General features: G+C 36.9%; 1 protein-coding gene across 3 annotated transcripts in view; it reads left to right on the top strand.

Annotated features, from left to right (window-relative positions):
- CPNE8 (copine 8) overlaps positions 1-22,365 on the top strand; it is a 231,768-nt gene that overhangs the window by 30,136 nt on the left and 179,267 nt on the right. For all 3 annotated transcript variants that reach the window (XR_009209480.1, XM_032173689.2, XM_058426966.1), the window contains exons 2-3: positions 1,924-1,964; positions 3,384-3,430. Coding sequence is in view for 2 of the 3 variants with exons in the window: in XM_032173689.2 (XP_032029580.1) it covers positions 1,924-1,964; positions 3,384-3,430 (88 nt within the window). In the remaining variant the exon portion in view is untranslated. The remainder of the gene's footprint in view (positions 1-1,923; positions 1,965-3,383; positions 3,431-22,365) is intronic.

Raw genomic sequence — 22,365 nt, 5'->3', positions numbered from 1 at the left:
GACATTGAAACTACATTATTTTCTGTTAAATACGTCTATAGCATAGTTTTTGAGTCACAGCCACATCACAATGTTTTGTACTGTCATCTCTGTGTTTTTGTAAATTCTGAAAGAAACAGCATAATATTTTCCTAGGATACCTAATGAGCAAAAGCTTGAGTCACAGGAAGGATTGGGAGAATTCCCACTGAAGTGAAGAACTACCTTTGTATAATAAATGTAATATCACAGTAATTTCTCAAATGGAAATGTTTTAATTTACTGTTTGCTAACCATTGCTGGAGTCATGGTGTCTGCTCAGGGGATGGAAAGGATTAATTTAATGTGATTACTGACTAGTGGTCTTCTAATCTGATTTAATTCCAAATATGAGTATGTCTGATGTTTCTCCTTTCTAGGAATATTTCAAGACATGATCTCATTTCACTGTTTGTGCTGCATTGGTTTGTTGAATATATTTTTATTTTTTCAGTGTATAGTGATTCAATGGAGGCAATCACTTTTGAGAACCTGAAATAAGAAAGGATGCCAGATTCATATGAAAAAGGGACTTTTCAGATACCAAGGGCAGTACAAATAAATGCACGTGAATAGTAGTACTGGTGGAAAATAAGACAGCTTGAACACGAGATTTTTATTATAAGTATTACAAATAGAAATGTAATTTAGCTATTCCAAATTATTACCAATTAATGGAAGATGATTATTAAACACAAATTCGAACTTTTAGAACCCTCAAGTCATCATTCTAGATAATCAAATTTTTCAGAAAAGCATATAGCTTTAAATCATAATTTTATAAAAACTAATTTTAGATGGAAATTTTTCTAATAATTTCCTGCGTTGTGAATCAGAGCATATTGAATTTAACTTTTTAATGAGTACTCAGGGTTATTGTTATGAGCATAAAGTATAGGACTGCATTACTGTCACTGAGGGTAGCAATACACTGGTATCAAAGGAATCCAGGCTTTCCTACTTTCTGATATTCCATTGTTATTCTATTTTAGAAATATTTGGAGGGCCGGGTGCGGTGGTGGCTCACGCTTGTAATCCCAGCACTTTGGGAGGCCGAGGCGGGCGGATCACGAGGTCAGGAGATCGAGACCACGGTGAAACCCAGTCTCTACTAAAAATACAAAAAATTAGCCGGGCGTGGTGGCGGGCGCCTGTAGTCCCAGCTACTCGGAGAGGCTGAGGCAGGAGAATGGCGTGAACCCGGGAGGCGGAGCTTGCAGTGAGCCGAGATTGCGCCACTGCACTCCAGCCTGGGTGACAGAGCGAGACTCCGTCTCAAAAAAAAAAGAGAAGTATCTGGAAAAAAAAGTACTAATAATGGCCTTGTGTACGTTTTTAATGTTTACTGAAAAGAGTCTTCAGGCAACATCTATATGTTCATCTTAAATTCCCAAACCGTAATAGCAACATGAAACTCGTCAGGGTTGATGTAACAAATGTCAGTAGATGCTGCTTCACAACTATATTCTGATTGTATGGACTAACGTGGTCATGTGCTCTGAACGGCAAATAAGTTTGCATTAATGACAACTCACAGTTCAATTCAGGAAGCATTTCTGAACACCTTTATATTCTTCATGAAGGATTAAATGGAAACCTAAAGCAGTTAATTCTCTCAAAGAGATTTTCATCTTAGGATGTAAGGAGTCATGTTATTGGTTAAGTGGAATGAAAGTCTGAGAAAATAAAAGCGTTCTCTTATTTTTGGAGTCCAGTGATGTTCAGTCTGAATATATACAAGCAGACCCCTAGGACATGTTTATTTAGTCATATATACGTATATGTGTGTGTATGTGTATGTTTATATACATATACAAATTATGTACATATACATTTTAATATGTCTATATAAATATAAATATTTTGCTTTTATATCCAGCTAACATTTTCTGTTTTATTCAACAGAAATCTTCTTGACAGAGACACATTTTCTAAATCTGATCCAAGTAAGTATGTATTGCTTGCCTTTTGAAAAATCATTTGATTTTGCAAAAGTTGTATGAAACTCATAGTTCTTGTTTAAAGGTTTGTTTTAAAGCCTAGAAAGCAGCAGGGGAATGGTCCCAAGCCCTACATACTCATCAACCCCGGGCAGTACTGTGGGTAAAGAGGGACTTGCTGCGCACTTTGAGAATAAAATGAGAATGCAAATGACTCCAGTGTGGGACAGTTTACTTTGAAATTAAACCCTCGTACTATGGCCATTTGGTAGAAATTATTATATTTGAAAGAAAACTGTAATGGGCCATAATTTAAAGTTATTTAGTCACAGAGTAATATGTTTCTTTCTTTTTTTTTTTTTTTTAAATGAAAGTGCTGGTCGGGCAAGGTGATTCATGCCTATAATCCCAGCACTTTGGGAGGCTGAAGCAGGAGGATTGCCTGAGCCCGGGAGTTCAAGACCAGCCTGGGCTACATAGTGAGACCTGCCCACCCCCGTCTCTTAAAAATAAAAGAGAGAAAAAAAAAAATAAAATAAAAGTGGTATATAAAATTTACAACCAAGTGAAATATGTAACATCTGATATGAACCAAAGTGTTTACTAATTAGAGGTATTGAAAATTGGAGATAACTTATAAAGTGAGAAGGGTAGTTTGAATTAGAAAACAGCAGAATGAACTGTATAAATCAGTGTGTTTCCGAATCTTGTAATATTTAGAAATGGACATACAACAGTTGTCTACCTCTACAAATGTGTGAACAAATACGGTTGAATTACAGAGAAAAGGTTTTTGTCAGTTGTCAGAATTGTTGAGGTAGTCATTGGGAAAAAGGCATTGCAATCGTGGGTATTAAAAATTCCTGGGGCTCATTTGACAAGTGGGTGGGGCACTTCTTATCCCTTAATCTTTACCCAAAGCCCTTAATCTCCCTTTTGGGAATTCCTTTCTTGTTTGACAGAATTTCTTACCTATTTACAAATATTGAGGTTGGAAGTTATAAATATTAAATGTAGAGCATGACTTGCCCCAAGTTTTCGTTCCCGTTATTCTCTTGAGCACTATAAATATCTTAGGAAGAGCTTGGCTTGTTTTTCACAACATAATGAAATATTTCAAATTGTTTAAATTATGGTTTTAAAATTTATCTATGAAGACCTTAGCAAGTACTTCTTATTTTATGTGCCAAGCCCAATTCATACTAAGTTCTAAAGATCTGGCATAATAGTTTGTTTTCTGCTTATTTAAATTAAGTTTTAGTCATATGATGATTTACTAGCCTTTTTTTTTTTGCAAGGGTAAGTCTAGGAATTAGGCATTTAATTTTGATGTAGCTTTTGGACAGCTGAAAAATAAATTGTATACATTCACATATGATTTTCATAAAAGACATTTATATGTGCGTATTTTTTCATCTTTTGTAGTTTGTGTCTTATATGTACAAGGAGTTGGAAATAAAGAATGGAGAGAGGTAAGTTTAAAACTTTAAAAAAAAAAAATCACTGGGTTTGAAGATACGTAAGTTATAACTTGATCAAGATGATACTTTCTATTTTCCATTGTAAGTCCTTCTTAACCCAAAGATTGAATTGTTTTTATCTTAGGAAAGTTACCTTTGTGTTTTGTTTTCAATAACAGTGAATGGTTAGCTGACTTATGACCTTCTTGTGAGATATTCTAGTCCTGAAACTTGTACTTCCTTTATCCAGACATAAATGTAATGTGTCGCAATCTATTTGACATGATTTCTTAAAAAATTTAAGTTTGTGGGTTGTCTTATTTTTAGAGATCGACTGCTGATACTTATAAAATGCCACTTTAAAAGATTTCAGTTGTGCTGCTTAATACCAAATATTGCCTACTTTTTGCAACATATTTAAAAATAAAGTAGAAATTCAGCTTCTTAATACAAATGTACATTGTTTAATGAAACAAAAGTGAAGAGGCTGAATTGTTAATTTATTTTCTAGAGTGTCTCCACATTCAAATGGATGGATGGTCATTGGAAGGTGGGGGGCATATTAAATAAAAGGCATTTCCATCTGCCTATAGTTGCCAGTTATCTCAGGAAGTTAGTGCACTGTTTTAATGAGGTTACAGTTTCTGGCTAGATTTCCCTAGTGAGGTTTGTGCTATTTGTGCCACAGAGTGCATTTGCCAGTCATTTTACCACTGTGTCTCAATTTTGAGTAGAGGGCAAGAATAAATCATTTAATTTATTCTTAAAACCTGGGGAAAATAATTCAAAACTTGTTTCTACTGATAATGAGCTGGTGGTCAGTAGTCTGCTGAACATGTTTATTGTATCTAACTGCTTCTGCACATTTTTTTTTTTTTTTTGAGACACAGTTTCTCTTTTGTTGCTCAGGCTGGAGTGCCATGGCACAATCTCGGCTCACTGCAACCTCTGCCTCGCAGGTTCAAGTGATTCTCCTGCCTCAGCCTCCCGAGTAGCTGAGATTACAGGCATGCGCCACCGTGCCCGGCTAATTTTGTATTTTTAGTAGAGACGGGGTTTCTCCATGTTGGTCAGGCTGGTCTCAAACTCCCAACCTCAGGTGATCCACCTGCCTCGGCCTCCCAAAGTGCTGGGATTACAGGTGTGAGCCACTGCGCCTGGCGCATTTCTATTTAGTTCAATATTTACCTCAAACTCTGTATATCAAATATAAACTCATCATCTTTACCCTATGTCTGCTGCTTCTTTTCTTCAAATGTAGCTAAAACTACCAGCCAAAATATGAAACTGCAATTTTTGTAGTCATCCTGAGTTTCTCTCCCACATCTTCATCACTTAATGTCATCCAGTGCTATGAATTCTCTTTCATAAAAAAGAAAAATCCACACTTGGATAAGCCACCCTTTTTATTCAGACCGATTTTCTCTTTTGTCTTCCCCGTTGCAACAATTCTCCTACCTTAGTATATGCCCCCTTTTTCCATGTTCATCTCTCTAATCATTCGATTATCTTCCTGAAAGACGTGCTGTCTTGTCATTCTCTTTAGAGTTCCCTTTCTCAAAGGCCTGAAACAATACAGTGGAACTGCTTATTGACCATAGATGCAGGCTAGATGGGACTGAGCATTGACCAGGGTGTCCACAAAATGACTTTGTTTCAGGCACCAAAAAGTAACCAGGATAAGGATACCTAAGTTATAGTACCAGACATCTGGGCCAATGCAAGTGACTAATAATGAGGCAACTGGAAATTTTATTGGATAAAGGGAGTTTGAAGAAGGACAACAACAAAAAATTTTGGACCTAAACGAGGGTTCTGGGAGTTAATTCTTTTTTATTTATTTATTTTTTATTTTATTTTATTATTATTATACTTTGAGTTTTAGGGTACATGTGCACAATGTGCAGGTTTGTTACATATGTATCCATGTGCCATGTTGGTTTGCTGCACCTATTAGCTCGTCATTTAGCATTAGGTATATCTCCTAATGCTATCCCTCCCCCAACCCCACAACAGTCCCCAGAGTGTGATGTTCCCCTTCCTGTGTCCATGTGTTCTCATTGTTCAATTCCCACCTATGAGTGAGAACATGCAGTGTTTGGTTTTTGTCCTTGCGATAGTTTACTGAGAATGATGATTTCCAGTTTCATCCATGTCCCTACAAAGGACATGAACTCATTATTTTTTATGGCTGCATAGTATTCCATGGTGTATATGTGCCACATTTTCTTAATCCAGTCTATCGTTGTTGGACATTTGGGTTGGTTCCAAGTCTTTGCTATTGTGAATAGTGCCACAATAAACATACATGTGCATGTGTCTTTATAGCAGCATGATTTATAGTCCTTTGGGTATATACCCAGTAGTGGGATGGCTGGGTCAAATGGTATTTCTAGTTCGAGATCCCTGAGGAATCGCCACACTGACTTCCACATGGTTGAACTAGTTTACAGTCCCACCAACAGTGTAAAAGTGTTCCTGTTTCTCCACATCCTCTCCAGTACCTGTTGTTTCCTGACTTTTTAATGATGGCCATTCTAACGGGTGTGAGATGGTATCTCATTGTGGTTTTGATTTGCATTTCTCCGATGGCCAGTGATGATGAGCATTTTTTCATGTGTTTTTTGGCTGCATAAATGTCTTCTTTTGAAAAGTGTCTGTTCACGTCCTTTGCCCACTTTTTGATGGGGTTGTTTTTTTTTTCTTGTAAATTTGTTTGAGTTCATTGAAGATTCTGGATATTAGCCCTTTGTCAGATGAGTAGGTTGCAAAAATTTTCTCCCATTCTGTAGGTTGCCTGTTCACTCTGATGGTAGTTTCTTTTGCTGTGCAGAAGCTCCTTAGTTTTATTAGATCCCATTTGTCAATTGTGGCTTTTGTTGCCATTGCTTTTGGTGTTTTAGACATGAAGTCCTTGCTCATGCCTATGTCCTGAATGGTAATGCCTAAGTTTTCTTCTAGGGTTTTTATGGTTTTAGGTCTAACATGTAAGTCTTTAATCCATCTTGAATTAATTTTTGTGTAGGGTGTAAGGAAGGGATCCAGTTTCAGCTTTCTACATATGGCTAGCCAGTTTTCCCAGCACCATTTATTAAATAGGGAATCCTTTCCCCATTGCTTGTTTTTGTCAGGTTTGTCAAAGATCAGATAGTTGTAGATATGCGGCGTTATTTCCGAGGGCCCTGTCCTGTTCCATTGATCTATATCTCTGTTTTGGTACCAGTACCATGCTGTTTTGGTGACTGTAGCCTTGCAGTATAGTTTGAAGTCAGGTAGCCTGATGCCTCCAGCTTTGTTCCTTTGGCTTAGGATTGACTTGGGGATGCGGGCTCTTTTTTGGTTCCATATGAACTTTAAAGTAGTTTTTTCCAATTCTGTGAAGAAAGTCATTGGTAGCTTGATGGGGATGGCATTGAATCTATAAATGACCTTGGGCAGTATGGGCATTTTCATGATATTGATTCTTCCTATCCATGAGCATGGAATGTTCTTCCATTTGTTTGTATCCTCTTTTATTTCATTGAGCAGTGGTTTGTAGTTCTCCTTGAAGAGATCCTTCACATCCCTTGTAAGTTGGATTCCTAGGTATTTTACTCTCTTTGAAGCAGTTGTGAATGGGAGTTCACTCATGATTTGGCTCTCTGTTTGTCTGTTATTGGTGTATAAGAATGCTTGTGATTTTTGCACATTGATTTTGTATCCTGAGACTTTGCTGAAGTTGCTTATCAGCTTAAGGAGATTTTGGGCTGAGACGATGGGGTTTTCTAGACATACAATCTTGTCATCTGCAAACAGGGACAATTTGACTTCCTCTTTTCCTAATTGAATATCCTTTATTTCCTTCTCCTCCCTAAATGCCCTGGCCAGAACTTCCAACACTATGTTGAATAGGAGTGGTGAGAGAGGGCATCCCTGTCTTGTGCCATTTTCAAAGAGAATGCTTCCAGTTTTTGCCCATTCAGTATGATATTGGCTGTGGGTTTGTCATAGATAACAGATACGTCCCATCAATACCTAATTTATTGAGAGTTTTTAGCATGAAGGTTTTGAATTTTGTCAAAGGCCTTTTCTGCATCTATTGAGATAATCATGTGGTTTTTGTCTTTGGTTCTGTTTATATGATGGGTTACATTTATTGATTTGCGTATGTTGAGCCAGCCTTGCATCCCAGGGATGAAGCCCACTTGATCATGGTGGATAAGCTTTTTGATGTGCTGCGGGATTCAGTTTGCCAGTATTTTATTGAGGATTTTTGCATCAATGTTCATCAAGGATATTGATCTAAAATTCTCTTTTTTGGTTGTGTCTCTGCCCAGCTTTGGTATCAGGACGATGCTGGCCTTATAAAATGTGTTAGGGAGGATTCCGTCTTTTTCTATTGATTGGAATAGTTTCAGAAGGAATGATACCAGTTCCTCCTTGTACCTCTGGTAGAATTCGGCTGTGAATCCATCTGGTCCCGGACTCTTTTTGGTTGGTAAACTATTGATTATTGCCACAATTTCAGAGCCTGTTATTGGTCTATTCAGAGATTCAACTTCTTCCTGGTTTAGTCTTGGGAGGGTGTATGTGTCGAGGAATTTATCCATTTCTTCTAGATTTTCTAGTTTAGTTGCATAGAGGTGTTTGTAGTATTCTCTGATGGTAGTTTGTATTTCTGTGGGATCGGTGGTGATATCCCCTTTATCATTTTTTATTGCGTGTATTTTGATTCTTCTCTCTTTTCTTCTTTATTAGTCTTGCTAGCGGTCTATCAATTTTGTTGATCTTTTCAAAAAACCAGCTCCTGGATTCATTAATTTTTTGAAGGGTTTTTTGTGTCTCTATTTCCTTCAGTTCTGCTCTGATTTTTGTTATTTCTTGCCTTCTGCTAGCTTTTGAATGTGTTTGCTCTTGCTTTTCTAGTTCTTTTAATTGTGATGTTAGGGTGTCAATTTCGGATCTTTCCTGCTTTCTCTTGTGGGCATTTAGTGCTATAAATTTCCCTCTGCACACTGCTTTGAATGTGTCCCAGAGATCCTGGTATGTTGTGGCTTTGTTCTCGTTGGTTTCAAAGAACATCTTTATTTCTGCCTTCATTTCGTTATGTGCCCAGTAGTCATTCAGTGGCAGGTTGTTCAGTTTCCATGTAGTTGAGCGGTTTTGAGTGAGTTTCTTAATCCTGAGTTCTAGTTTGATTGCACTGTGGTCTGAGAGACAGTTTGTTATAATTTCTGTTCTTTTACATTTGCTGAGGAGAGCTTTACTTCCAACTGTGTGGTCAATTTTGGAGTAGGTGTGTTGTGGTGCTGAAAAAAATGTATATTCTGTTGATTTGGGGTGGAGAGTTCTGTAGATGTCTATTAGGTCCTCTTGGTGCAGAGCTGAGTTCAATTCCTGGGTATCCTTGTTAACTTTCTGTCTCGTTGATCTGTCTAATGTTGACAGTGGGGTGTTAAAGTCTCCCATTATTATCGTGTGGGAGTCTAAGTCTCTTTGTAGGTCACTGAGGACTTGCTTTATGAATCTGGGTGCTCCTGTATTGGGTGCATATATATTTAGGATAGTTAGCTCTTCTTGTTGAATTGATCCCTTTAGCATTATGTAATGGCCTTCTTTTTCTCTTTTGATCTTTGTTGGTTTAAAGTCTGTTTTATCCGAGACTAGGATTGCAAACCCTGCGTTTTTTTGTTTTCCATTTGCTTGGTAGATCTTCCTCCATCCTTTTATTTTGAGCCTATATGTGTCTCTGCACGTGAGATGGGTTTCCTGAATACAGACTGATGGGTCTTGACTCCTTATCCAATTTGCCAGTCCGTGTCTTTTAATTGGAGCATTTAGTCCATTTACATTTAAAGTTAATATTGTTATGTGTGAATTTGATCCTGTCATTATGATGTTAGCTGGTTATTTTGCTCGTTAGTTGATGCAGTTTCTTCCTAGCCTCGATGGTCTTTACTATTTGGCATGATTTTGCAGTGGCTGGTACCGGTTGTTCCTTTCCATGTTTAGTGCTTCCTTCAGGAGCTCTTTTAGGGCAGGCCTGGTGGTGACAAAATCACTCAGCATTTGCTTGTCTGTAAAGGATTTTATTTCTCCTTCAGTTATGAAGCTTAGTTTGGCTGGATATGAAATTTCGGGTTGAAAATTCTCTTCTTTAAGAATGTTGAATATTGGCCCCCACTCTCTTCTGGCTTGTAGAGTTTCTGCCGAGAGATCCGCTGTTAGTCTGATGGGCTTCCCTTTGTGGGTAACCTGACCTTTCTCTCTGGCTGCCCTTAACATTTTTTCCTTCATTTCAACTTTGGTGAATCTGACAATTATGTGTCTTGGAGTTGCTCTTCTTGAGGAGTATCTTTGTGGCATTCTCTGTATTTCCTGAATCTGAATATTGGCCTGCCTTGCTAGATTGGGGAAGTTCTCCTGGATAATATCCTGCAGAGTGTTTTCCAACTTGGTTCCATTCTCCCCGTCATTTTCAGGTACACCAATCAGACGTAGGTTTGGTCTTTTCACATACTCCCATATTTCTTGGAGGCTTTGTTCATTTCTTTTTACTCTTTTATCTCTAAAGTTCCCTTCTGGCCTCATTTCATTCATTTCATCTTCCATCACTGATACCCTTTCTTCCAGTTGATCACATCGGCTCTTGAGGCTTCTGCATTCTTCACGTAGTTCTCGAGCTTTGGCTTTCAGCTCCACCAGCTCCTTTAAGCACTTCTCTGTATTGGTTATTCTAGTGATACATTCGTCTAAATTTTTTTCAATGTTTTCAACTTCTTTGCCTTTGGTTTCAATTTCCTCCTGTAGCTTGGCATAGTTTGATCGTCTGAAGCCTTGTTCTCTCAACTTGTCAAAGTCATTCTCCGTCCAGCTTTGTTCCGTTGCTGGTGAGGACCTGTGTTCCTTTGGAGGAGGAGAGGTGCTCTGCTTTTTAGAGTTTCCAGTTTTTCTGCTCTGTTTTCTCCCCATCTTTGTGGGTTTATCTACTTTTGGTCTTTGATGATGGTGATGTACAGAAGGGTTTTTGGTGTGGATGTCCTTCCTGTTTGTTAGTGTTCCTTCTGAGAGACAGGACCCTCAGCTGCAGGTCTGTTGGAGTTTGCTAGAGGTCCACTCCAGACCCTGTTTGCCTGGGTATCAGCAGAGGAGGCTGCAGAACAGCGGATTTTTGTGAACCGCGAATGCTGCTGTTTGATCGTTCCTCTGGAAGTTTTGTCTCAGAGTAGTGCCCAGCCATGTGAGGTGTCAGTCTATCCCTACTGTGGGGTGCCTCCCAGTTAGGCTGATCAGGGGTCGGGGTCAGAGACCCACTTGAGGAGGCAGTCTGCCCGTTCTCAGATCTCCAGGTGCGTGCTGGGAGAACCACTGCTCTCTTTAAAGCTGTCAGACAGGGACATTTAAGTCTGCAGAGGTTCCTGCTGTCTTTTTGTTTGTCTGTCCCCTGCCCCAAGAGGTGGAGCCTACAGAGGCAGGCAGGCCTCCTTGAGCTGTGGTGGGCTCCACCTAGTTCGAGCTTCCTGGCTGCTTTGTTTACCTAGGCAAGCCTGGGAAACGGCGGGCGCCCCTCCCCCAGCCTGGCTGCCACCTTGCAGTTTGATCTCAGACTGCTTTGCTAGCAATCAGTGAGACTCCATGAGCGTAGGACCCTCCAAGCCAGGTGCAGGATATAATCTCCTGGTGTGCCGTATTTTCAGCCCGTGGGAAAAGCGCAGTATTAGGGTGAGAGTGACCCGATTTTCCAGGTGCCATCTGTCACTCCTTTCTTTGACTAGGAAAGGGAACTCTCTGACCCCTTGCGCTTCCCGAGCGAGGCAGTGCCTCGCCCTGCTTTGGCTTGCACACAGTGCGCTGCACCCACTGTCCTGCGGCCACTATCTGGCACTCCCTAGTGAGATGAACCCGGTATCTCAGATGGAAATGCAGAAATCACCCATCTTCTGTGTTGCTCACGCTGGGAGCTGTAGACCGGAGCTTTTCCTATTTGGCCATCTTGGCTCCTCTGGGAGTTAATTCTTAAGTGGGTGCTGACCAAGTAGTATTGGCCAGTTAAGGGCAGCCTCAGCTCAAAATCTCCCTTCCTAAAAAATTTCTCATGCTTTCCTATTGCCTAAGCAATGAATTATAAATTTCTTATTTAATTTACAACTTTTATAATGATGATGGCTAACTAATGTTCCAAACCCTTTATAAATATTGACTAATTTAGTTTTCACAGCAACTTTAAGAGGTAGGTTATATTATAATCCTTATGTTTCATGGAGAAAAATGAAACACAGAAAGGTTAAATGACTAGACCAAAGTTACTCAGTTGTAAATGACAAAGTGGGAATTTCTTTTTTTTAACTTTTAAATTATTTAAACTTTTATTTTCATTTATTTATTTATTTTTATTATACTTTAAGTTAAGGGGTACATGTGCAGAATGTGCAGGTTTGTTACATAGGATATGTGTGCCATGGTGGTTTGCCGCACCCATCAACCTGTCATCTACATTAGGTATTTCTCCTAATGCCATTTCTCCCCTAGCCCCCCACCCCCCGACAGGCCCCGGTGTGTGATGTTCCCCTCCCTATGTCCATGTGTTCTCATTGTTCAACTCCCACTTATGAGGGAGACCATGTGGTGTTTAGTTTTCTGTTCCTGTGTTAGTTTGCTGAGAATGATGGTTTCCAACTTTATCCATGTCCCTGCAAAGGACATGAACTCATCCTTTTTTATGGCTGCATAGCATTCCATGGTGTGTATGTGCCACATTGTCTTTATCCAGTCTATCATTGATGGGCATTTGGGTTGGTTCCAAGTCTTTGCTATTGTGAACAGTGCCACAGTAAACACACGTGTGCATGTGTCTTTATAGTAGAATGATTGATTTATAATCCTTTGGGTATATACCCAGTAATGGGATGGCTAGGTCAAATGGTATTTCTAGTTCTAGATCCTTGAGGAATCACCACACTGTCTTCCACAATGGTTTAACTAATTTATACTCCCACCAACAGTGTAAAAGCATTCCTATTTTCTCCACATCCTTTCCACCATCTGTTGTTTCCTGACTTTTTAATGATCACCAGGCCATCTGGCTACACAGCCCTTGCTGTTAGACCATCTTGCTATGCAGAATTCTTGTCTGATACCAACCTTTATGCTCTTCTTTTATAAATGGAAAGAAACTTTACCAATCAACTTTTGGGGCTTTATTAATATTTTCTTATGCTTGACTTGGAAAGAAAGACAAGTAGAAAGAGGAAGCCTACAGTTTATGAGAAATTGCATAATATTACCTACAGTTTATGAGAAATTGCATAATATTAAAATAGAAAAAACAGTATTTTGCTTATTTTTTATTTTTGAAGGAGTTAAAAGTATTGGTAAGATGGAATGATGATCAAAAAGGGTTTGAAAAGAAAAAGAAAATGGAGAAAATGATGAGATAGGACCCAGAGTTATATAGAGTATGTGGGAGCTGAAGATGGCTGAAGATGGGGAAATACAAATTAAGAGGCATTTTCAACATAGTTTCGGAAGAGTGAAAAGTATTAAAGAAAGAGAATGGTCTGGAAGAATAGAAAGGAAGTGCCAGATGGAAGAGACAAGCATTTTGGAACATTTAGGAACTAATTGAACTTGCTGGATAATGAAAAGGTATAAAAAAATGAATGACACTATGTGTGTTACTAAGCCCCACAAAACCATTTGAGGAAGATAGTTTATTTTGAGAGCCAGCATAATGTTGTGGTTGAGGGCATGCACTTGATCTTTCAGTGACTCTGTTTCCTCATTTGTAACATGAGAAATAATGATAATGATTCTAGCTAATACAGCTGTTATGAGGATTAAATATGAATCACTTATGACAGTATCTGGCACATAAGAAGTACTGTAGAATTAAGGATACGTTATAATTCTAAGACATTAAGCAACTTGTAAAAGGATAACAAAACTAGGAAGTGGCAGGTGGGTAAATTCCTGCATTACAAAATTCTGTAAAATTCTTTGCACAAGCCCAGCAGTTGATGGGAAAATGACTTATGGGATTTACTTGGCCTCAAACCTAATACGAAGCTGTGGTGTTACCCAGCTGCTAAAAAGCTAGTGCAATCTGAGGATCCATCGATGGATGTGCAGTGTTTACATCAAGGAAGATAATGCTATTATGTTGAACCGTATGAAATTGTCATATTTTATAGGTCAGAAATGGTTGAATGTTGGCAGTTTCATGTGATTCAACTGAATACTATTGCATTTTGCTCCAGTGGAAAATTGCTTTTTTATCGACATTTCAAACCATTGGAAAGCCAAGTCTGTATTCGAAGGGGGCTGCCATTTTGAAGAAAGGGATAGAAACTATACCATACAAATAAAATAATATTTAATCTGAAAAAATGCAAAGACTGAACAGGTCACAGTACTTTCTTCAGACTCTTAAAATATTTTCATTTGGAAATGGGGGTATACTTGATGTTCAAGAGAAAACAAAAAATTTTAACCAAAGGTTGGAGAGACAAATAGACAATATTTAGTCTACTGTGAAGAAAACCTTTGTAACACTTCAAGTATCCCACAGTAGTAGGTTTTTCAGAACTGTATCCTGAAAGTATAGCGCATTTACTGTCACTGGAAGTATTGAATAAGAGGCTGCATTGATTCATCAGGAAAGAAGTTGAACTTCATTATCTCTGTTTTCTTACAAGTTTGCGAATTCTTATGATGCTATGGAGTTCAAAGAGTTTCCTAGTCATTTTATTAATTCTACCAAGTATCTTTTAAGTATTGAACACTATTTTATAAGGATGAAAAATAGCAAAACTACTCTAATAATTACTATTAGGATTATTTGAAATCAGACTGGGAAAATTTGGATACTTTATTAATAGTTTTTAAATGTATCCTTCATTTATCAATTTGACCAATATTATTGGGTGCTAATTACGTAGTAGTGGATAAAATTTAAAAATAGTGTTTCTACCTCAGAGAGCATGCAGTATAATTGGAGAGTTTTCTCAGCAATTTTGGCACATCTATAAAATCAATTTATTGATGGAGGTATCAGCATTATCTCAATAATATAGCGGTTATGTTTGTATTTAAATCCAGGTATATTTTGGAAAAGCATGTATATAACAAGCCATATGAATTTATGTTCTGAGATGAATCACTTTTAGATAATAAGGGGAATAAGTGACAAAATAAAGCTTAAAAGTGTATTGAAACAAATGCTACAAATAAATATAAAATTATTTAAAATTAATCCGTAGTTGAAATTTGCAGTTTAAAAATTATCTCTAACATGATTATAATTACCACTATATTGTTGATAAATTCTATCTAATGAGTGAATTATGAAAAACTCTTGAAGTAATGGATGTTGTAAAACTAAAATTATTTTTAGTGTATAGTAATTTCAGAGCTAGAAATGATGTTTAAGCACCATGAATTATGAAAATGTGGAAACCTCCTAGTGGCAAATGGAAATAACAAAGTAACATCTCTAAGAATGGCCACTTTACTGAGAGTTGGGAAAATGTTCCAACTAATTTCTTGAAGTTAGATTTTAGTTATCCATAGACAATTCATTTTGTGAATTACTTTTAAACATTTAAAATTATAGAATTTGTTCCAGGTTCCCTAAGTTAGTATGTGATAAAAGAAGGCAAGCTGAAGTTGTTTATGAACTACAGTGATTATAGCACAGAGGCAAACAAGTCTGCTTTCAAGTGCTGATTACTGCAGTTTGACATTATCTCCGCTCTGCTCCATTCCATTGACACTGAGCTATTTTAACATTTATTCATCTCCATACTGAATAATACTTGTTTTGGTATCTCTCTCTCTCTCTCTCTCTCTCTCACACACACACACACACACACACACACACTATACTATTCAACAAACATCAAGGACTTTTTTGTAAACTTACTCTCTTACATGTCTTAGCTTCACTGTTTAGCTTTGTGCTTCCAAAGGTGAAACCTCCTGCACAGCATTTAGAATATGGCTTTCTTTGTTCCTAAAAGGTGTTCAGGGCCAGGTGCAGTGGCTCTGGCCTGTAACCCCAGTTCGTAATTTTAATTTAATCTAACACAGCGATATGATCCTTTATAATCATAACATATCCTTTATGATCTGTGCTTTTGTTCTCTTTAAGAAAATCTTCTTCTCTGAAGGCCATGATGATATTTCCCAGTGTTATCTTTTAGAAGTTTTATTGTTTTACCTTTTATGTTTAGACCTAGAGTTCCTCTGGGATTAATTTGTGTATATGGTTTGAGATGAAATTTACTTTGATGCCATATAGTGTTGAATTGACTCGGGAACATTTGTTGGTGGGATCGCCTTTCTCCGCTGCACAATTACATCACCTTTATCATAAATAACTGTATATGTGAGGACCTTGTTGAGGAGTCTATTGTGTAATACCATACTGTTTTAATAACCAGTGCTGATGGCATGAGCTTTGTAGTTTTTTTTTCTTCTTCTTCTTCTTTAGGATTTTCTAGGGCAGGGGCTGGCAAACTTTTTTCTGTAAAGGGTCAAATGTAAATAGGAGCCAGGGCAAAGATTTTAGGCCAGGTGGGCCTTATAGTCTCTCTAGCTACTGTAGCATGAAAGCAGCCATTGACAGTACGTAAATGGATGATGATGGGACTATGCTTCAGTGAAACTTAACTTACAAAAACCAGCGGCAGACCAGATTTGGCCTATGGGCCACAGTTCTCCAACCCTATTTCTAGGATATTCTTAGCAGTACACAGCTCAACAGAAATTTTAGAATCTGTTTGTCAATTTATACATACATTTATCGTTACGGTACTGACAGGGGCCTCTTGTATAGTGTTGAATAAAAGTGGTGACAGGAGGCATTCTTTTTTTTTTTTTTTTTTTTTTTTTTTGTGAGAGACGGAGTCTCATTCTGTCGCCCAGGCTGGAGTGCAGTGGCGCGATCTCGGCTCACTGCAAGCTCCACCTCCCGGGTTCACACCATTCTCCTGCCTCAGCCTCCCGAGTAGCTGGGAATACAGGTGCCCGCCACTAGGCCAGGCTAATTTTTTTTTGTATTTTTTAGTAGAGACAGGTTTCACCATGTTAGCCAGGATGGTCTCGATCTCCTGACCTCGTGATCTGCCTGCCTCGGCCTCCCAAAGTGCTGGGACTACAGGCGTGAGCCACCGCACCTGGCCAACAGGAGGCATTCTTGTTCTTGATCCCATGGGTAAAATTTCCATGTGTTTGCATTTATTCAGATAATTATATGATTTTTATTTTGTCATTAAGGTAAAATACATGCTTGATTTTCAGTGCTAAAACACGTATTTCCGTAATGTTTCTGAATAACGATGTATTGTCTTTTAAATATATTGCTTACTAGGCTTTGCTACTATTTGTTAGAATTTTGCCTGTTACGAATTATACTGATCTATAAATTTGCTTCTTTGTCATAAACTTGTAGCTTTTGTTGTTAAGATTAGGCAAGCCTCATTACTTCTGTTTGAAAGCATTTCTATTTTCTCTTTGAAGGAATATGAGTAAAATTGGTGTTATATTTTAGTTAAATGTCTGACAAAGTTTGCTGCTAAAACATTCTGAGTCTGGACATTTCATTATAGGAGGTTTTAATATCAGATTCAGTATCTTCGTTACATACATGCCTACTTACAATTTCAATTTCTTCTGTTAGTTTTGTGTGCCATGATTTTTCAGGAATTTGTCCATTTAACCTAAATTTTCAATTTATTGGCATAACACTGCTTGTAATACGCACTTACGACATGTGTACTTTCTGTAGGATCTATAATGATATCCCTTTTTTACCTTCTTATATGATAATTTGTGTTTCTTTTTTTGGTTCTTCTTGGCAAAGGTTTATCAATTATTAGTCTTTTCAATAATCAATTTCTGCCTTTGATGGTTATCTCTAATTAAAAAACTGTCATTGGTTACTGCAACTAATTTTTTTTCTCATTTTTGGGTTTAATTTGATCTTTTATTTCTTTTTTGAGTCACAGTCTCATTCTCTTATCCAGGCTGGAGTGCAGTGGCATGATCTTGGCTCACTGCAGCCTCCATCTCCTGGGTTCAAGTGATTCTCATTGGTCAGCCTCCCAAGAAGCTGGGACTTCAGGTGTGTGCCACCAGGCCTGACTCATTTTTGTATTTTTAGTAGAGCCAGGGTTTTGCTGTGTTAGTCAGGCTGGTCTTGAACTTCTGACCTCAAGTGATCCGCCTGCCTCGGCCTCCCAAAGTGCTGGGATTGCAGGCGTGAGCCATTGCACCCAGCCTTTCTCTTCTAAGTTCTTGAGAATGACAGCTTAACAGTTATTGTCAGTCATTTTTCTAATATATGCATTTTAGGCTAAAAATTCTCCTTTGAGAGGCTTTAATTATATCCGAGTTTGTTATGTTATGCTTCTATTACCTTCCAGATTCAAAGTTATTTTTTAAAATTTGAAACTATGTCAGACATACAGAAAAGGTGCAAATATAGTATAAAGGATTTTTTCCCTTTAAACTGTTTGAAAATAAGTTGCTGACAAGATGCCCCACAACATTAGAATGTTTTATTTACATAAAAGACATGCTCCTCCATAATCATAATAACCAGAATCAGGGAATTAAACTCATATGTTTCTACCATCTAATCCTCAGGATTATATAAGAGAAATATATAACGATTATAATATATATAATAATATGTATAATGCTAACAAGCTAATTTGACCTACAGTTACACAGTCAGGAGCTTGTTGACCGTGTGCTTATGGTGCATTTCATTCTGTTTTTTCTGTTCTTTGCATTTCCACAATTTGGCAAATTGAATCTGAATGTTGAATAGATAGAGATTTAGTTTCTTTAACAAATCTATTGGTGGTTGTATGAACTTTCATTGGAAAGTGAATGATGTCGTTTTCACTCTTTGTGATATTAGTACCCTTTGATGCTTAGTGCCTAGATCATTGGAGATTTTCATGTATTGGTTGGAATAATGTTATACTATACCAACATTAGCAGGTTATATTGCCATTCATACTTTATTTTCTCTTTCAGCCATAATTTAGTCTTAGTTCTGTAAGTACTGCTCACCACTACTCTATATGTCCATATTTCTCTAGTAATTTTGGTTTTATAAAAATCAATCTTTAGTAGATTCCTTAGAAAAGTTAATAGGAACAATATTTCCCTAGTTCTTGCATATTGATAACAATTTGTGTCCTTTATACTTGAAGAACATAAAATCTTTTGATCACATTTTCTTTCCTTGTGTATATTCAATATATTATTCCATTTTTATTCTGTCATAAAGCATTTCTGACAAAAAGTTTGATGAAAATATAATTTTATTTTAAGTCATGTACTCATTCTGCATGAATGGCTAGTGGATTAGTTTTCTTTTTTAAATAATACTAAGTACTTTCACTAGACTGTATCTTGGTATTAGTCATTCAAGATTGATATTCTGAGTAGGTCATGTTTTCTGTTAATGTTTCAAATTGTTTTTGTGTTTGAAAGTTTAATAAGTTGTTTTTAATATTGTTCTGATTTGCTTTGCTTTGATTTTCTTTATTTTTTATTGTGATAAGAACACTTAATATATGCCGTTTAAAAAATTTTAAGTGTACAGTACAGTATTATTAACTATTGGCATAGAACTTACTCGTCTTGCATAACTAAAACTTTATACCCATTGAAAACAATTCTCCGTTTTTCTCTCCCCCCCCGCCAGCCAATGGCACCCACAATTCTGTGCTGTTTCTATAAGTTTGACTATTTTAGATACCTCATGTAAGTGGAATTATACAGTATTTGTCCTTCTGTGACTTGTTTATTTCAGTTAGTATAATGTCCTCTAGGTTTATTCATGTTGCTGCATATAGCAGGATTACCTTATTTTGTAAAGCTGAATAATATTCCGTTGTATATTTCCACATTATTTTTTGTGATAAGAACACTTCACATAATATCTACACTTTTAGCAAATTTTTAAATATGGAATACAGTATAGTTAGCCATAGGCACCATGCCGTACAGTAGATCTCTGGGACTTAGTGATTTTTTGTAACTGAAACTTAATACCCTTTGACTAATTCTTCCCAGTTTTCCCTCCCTTCAGCCCCGGACAGACATTCTTCTACTTTTTGCTTCTGTGAATTTGACTATTTTAAATTCATCATATAAGTGGTATTATGTAGTATCTATCCTTCTGTGTCTGATTTATTTCACTTAGCATAATATCTTCCACATTCATCCATGTCGTTACGAATGGCAGGATTTCCTTCCTTTTAAAGGCTGAATCATGTCCCATGGTATGTAGACTGTTGTGAATAATGCTGTAATGAACATAGGAGTGTAGATATCTCTTCAAGATCGTTATTTAAGGTTTTTTTTTTTTGGATATATAATCAAAAGTGGGATTGCTGGACCACATGATAAATATTTTTAATTTTTGGAAATTTCATACTGTTCTCCATAGTGGCTGCGTCATTTTACAATTCCACCAATAGGGCACAAATGCGCTAATTTCTCCACATCCTCAAAAACAACTCTTCCTTTTTTTTTTTTTTTTTTTGATAATAGCCATTCTAAGAGGCATGAGACAATATCTCAGGGAACTGTGAATTTACAGTTCTCCAATGATTAGTGATGTTGAGCATCTTTTCATATACCTGTTGACCATTTGTGTATCTTCTTTGGAGAAATGTTTATTCAAGGTTTTTTTTTTTTTTTGCCTATTTTTAAATTGAGTTATTTGGTTGTTTTGCTGCTGAGTTTCTGATTTCTTTGTATATATTGGTTGTTAATCCCTCATCAGATGGTACACAAATATTTTCTCCTTCTGTAGGTTGCCTTTTGACTCTGCTTTCCTTTGCCATGGAAAAGCTTTTTAATTTGAGCTAATCCCACCTAATTTTGCTTTTGCTGCTTGTGCTTTTGGTGTTATAATCAAGAATTCATGGCCCAAGACCAATGTCATGAAACTTTTACCCTGTTTTCTTCTAGAAGTTTTACAGTTCCACATCTTACATTTATGTCTTTACTTCATTTTGAGTAGTCTTTTGTGTATGGTTTAGGATAAGTGGCCAGTTTCATTCATTTGTATAAGAATATCGAATTTTTTCTACACCATCTGTTGAAGAAATTATCTTTTCCCCATTGACACCCTTGTTGAAGATCAGTTAAACACCTATGTGTGAATTTATTTATGAGCTTTCTCTTCTATTCCAATGATCCATGTGGCTGTTGTTATCAGTACTATGGTATTTTAATGACTATAGCTTTTTAGTATATTTTGAAATCAGGAAGTGTGATACCTCGAGCTTTGTTCTTTTTCAAGTTTGCTTTAGCTATTCAGGATCTTTTGTGGTTCTGTATGAATTTTAAGATTGTTTTGTCTATTTTTATAAAAAATGTCATTAGGATTTTGATAATTATTGCATTCAATCAAAGATCAAGATCACTTTGGGTAGTGTGATTATTTTGATCTTCCAATTCATTAACATGAGAGGTTTTTCCATTTTTTTCTGTCTTTCTTATTTATTTCATTAATGTTTTGTGGTCAGTGTACACAGGTCTTTTACCTTCTTAGTGAAGTTTATTACCAAGTATTTTATTCTTTCTGATTCTGTTAGAAAGAAGTTATTTCTTAAGTTTCTTTTTGGATGGTTCATTGTTGGTGTATAAAAGCACAACTGATTTTTGTATATAGATTTCGTATCTGTAACTTATGAATTTGTTTATTATTTCTAATAGTTTTTGTGGAGTCTTTGGGATTTTTTATTTTACCTATAAGGTCATTTGCAAATGAAGATAATTTACTTCCTCTGTTTTGATTTGGATACCTTTTATTTCTTTTTCATGTCTAATTGCTCTGGCTAGGATTTTCATACTATGTTGATTAGAAGTGGTGAGAATTGTCATCTTTGCCTTTTTCCTGATTGTAGAGGAAAAGCTTTCAGTTTTTCACCACTGAGTATTATGTTGCCGTAGGCTTTATGTATATGGTTTTGTCATGTTCAGGTAACGTATTTACTAAGTATTTTCATCAGGAAAGGTTGTAGAATTTTGTCCAGTGCTTTTTCTGTGTCTATTGAGATGGTCATGGTATTTTATCTTTTAATCTGTTTTATTGTATATTGCATTAATTGATTTGCTTTTTTTGAATCATCCTTGTATCACAGGAAAAAAAAAATCTCATTTGCTCATAGTGTAACTGAGGTGGAAGTTGGTACTGGACTCCAGAGGTGAGGCTTAGACACTAGACCAAATTGAGGACTAGCAAAAACAGGGCTGGTGTGGAAGCAGCTTTCCATAAGATGTCTACCAATGTGCCATGTCAGTTTACCATTGCCGTGATAATACCTGGAATTAATTGCCCCTTTCCATGACAACAACCTAATGACCCAGAAGTTACCACTGTTTCCCTATAAATTTCTGCATACACTGCTCCTTAATTTGCATGTAGTTAAAAGTGAGTATAAATATGACTGCAGAAGCACCTTTGAGCTGCTACTTTGGCACATTGCCTATGGTGTAGCCCTGCTTGCAAAGAGCAGTAACTCTGCTGTTGCTGTACACTGACACTTCAATAAAAGTTGTTGTTTAACACCACCAGCTTGCCCTTGCATTCTTTTCTGGGTGAAGCTAAGAAACCCCTCCCAGGCTAAGCCCCAATTTTGGGGCTCGACTGAACTGCATCATAACCATCTATGTTACGTAATTGGCTTTCTATGGAGGAAAAACAAACTTCCTGTCTTTAGGATAAAAGGTAGTTTTGCAACTTGGAACAATGACTCTACCAAAATTAGGCTCCTACTTTCCCACAGAAACTGGGAGACAGAGGTGCAAGTTATTTTGATGTTTATGTTATATAAAGATGGCTCCTGTGTTCTTGAGAAAGACATTCCTGGGTTATAAAGCTGACCAGAGTTTTCAAAAGGATTTATATACATTTTAGAGAGAGAAAGTACTTGTAA

The sequence above is a fragment of the Hylobates moloch genome, unplaced genomic scaffold (assembly GCF_009828535.3).
Source record: "Hylobates moloch isolate HMO894 unplaced genomic scaffold, HMol_V3 SCAFFOLD_13, whole genome shotgun sequence".
Classification (NCBI taxonomy): domain Eukaryota; kingdom Metazoa; phylum Chordata; class Mammalia; order Primates; family Hylobatidae; genus Hylobates; species Hylobates moloch.
This window is presented reverse-complemented; position numbering and strand designations above follow the sequence as displayed.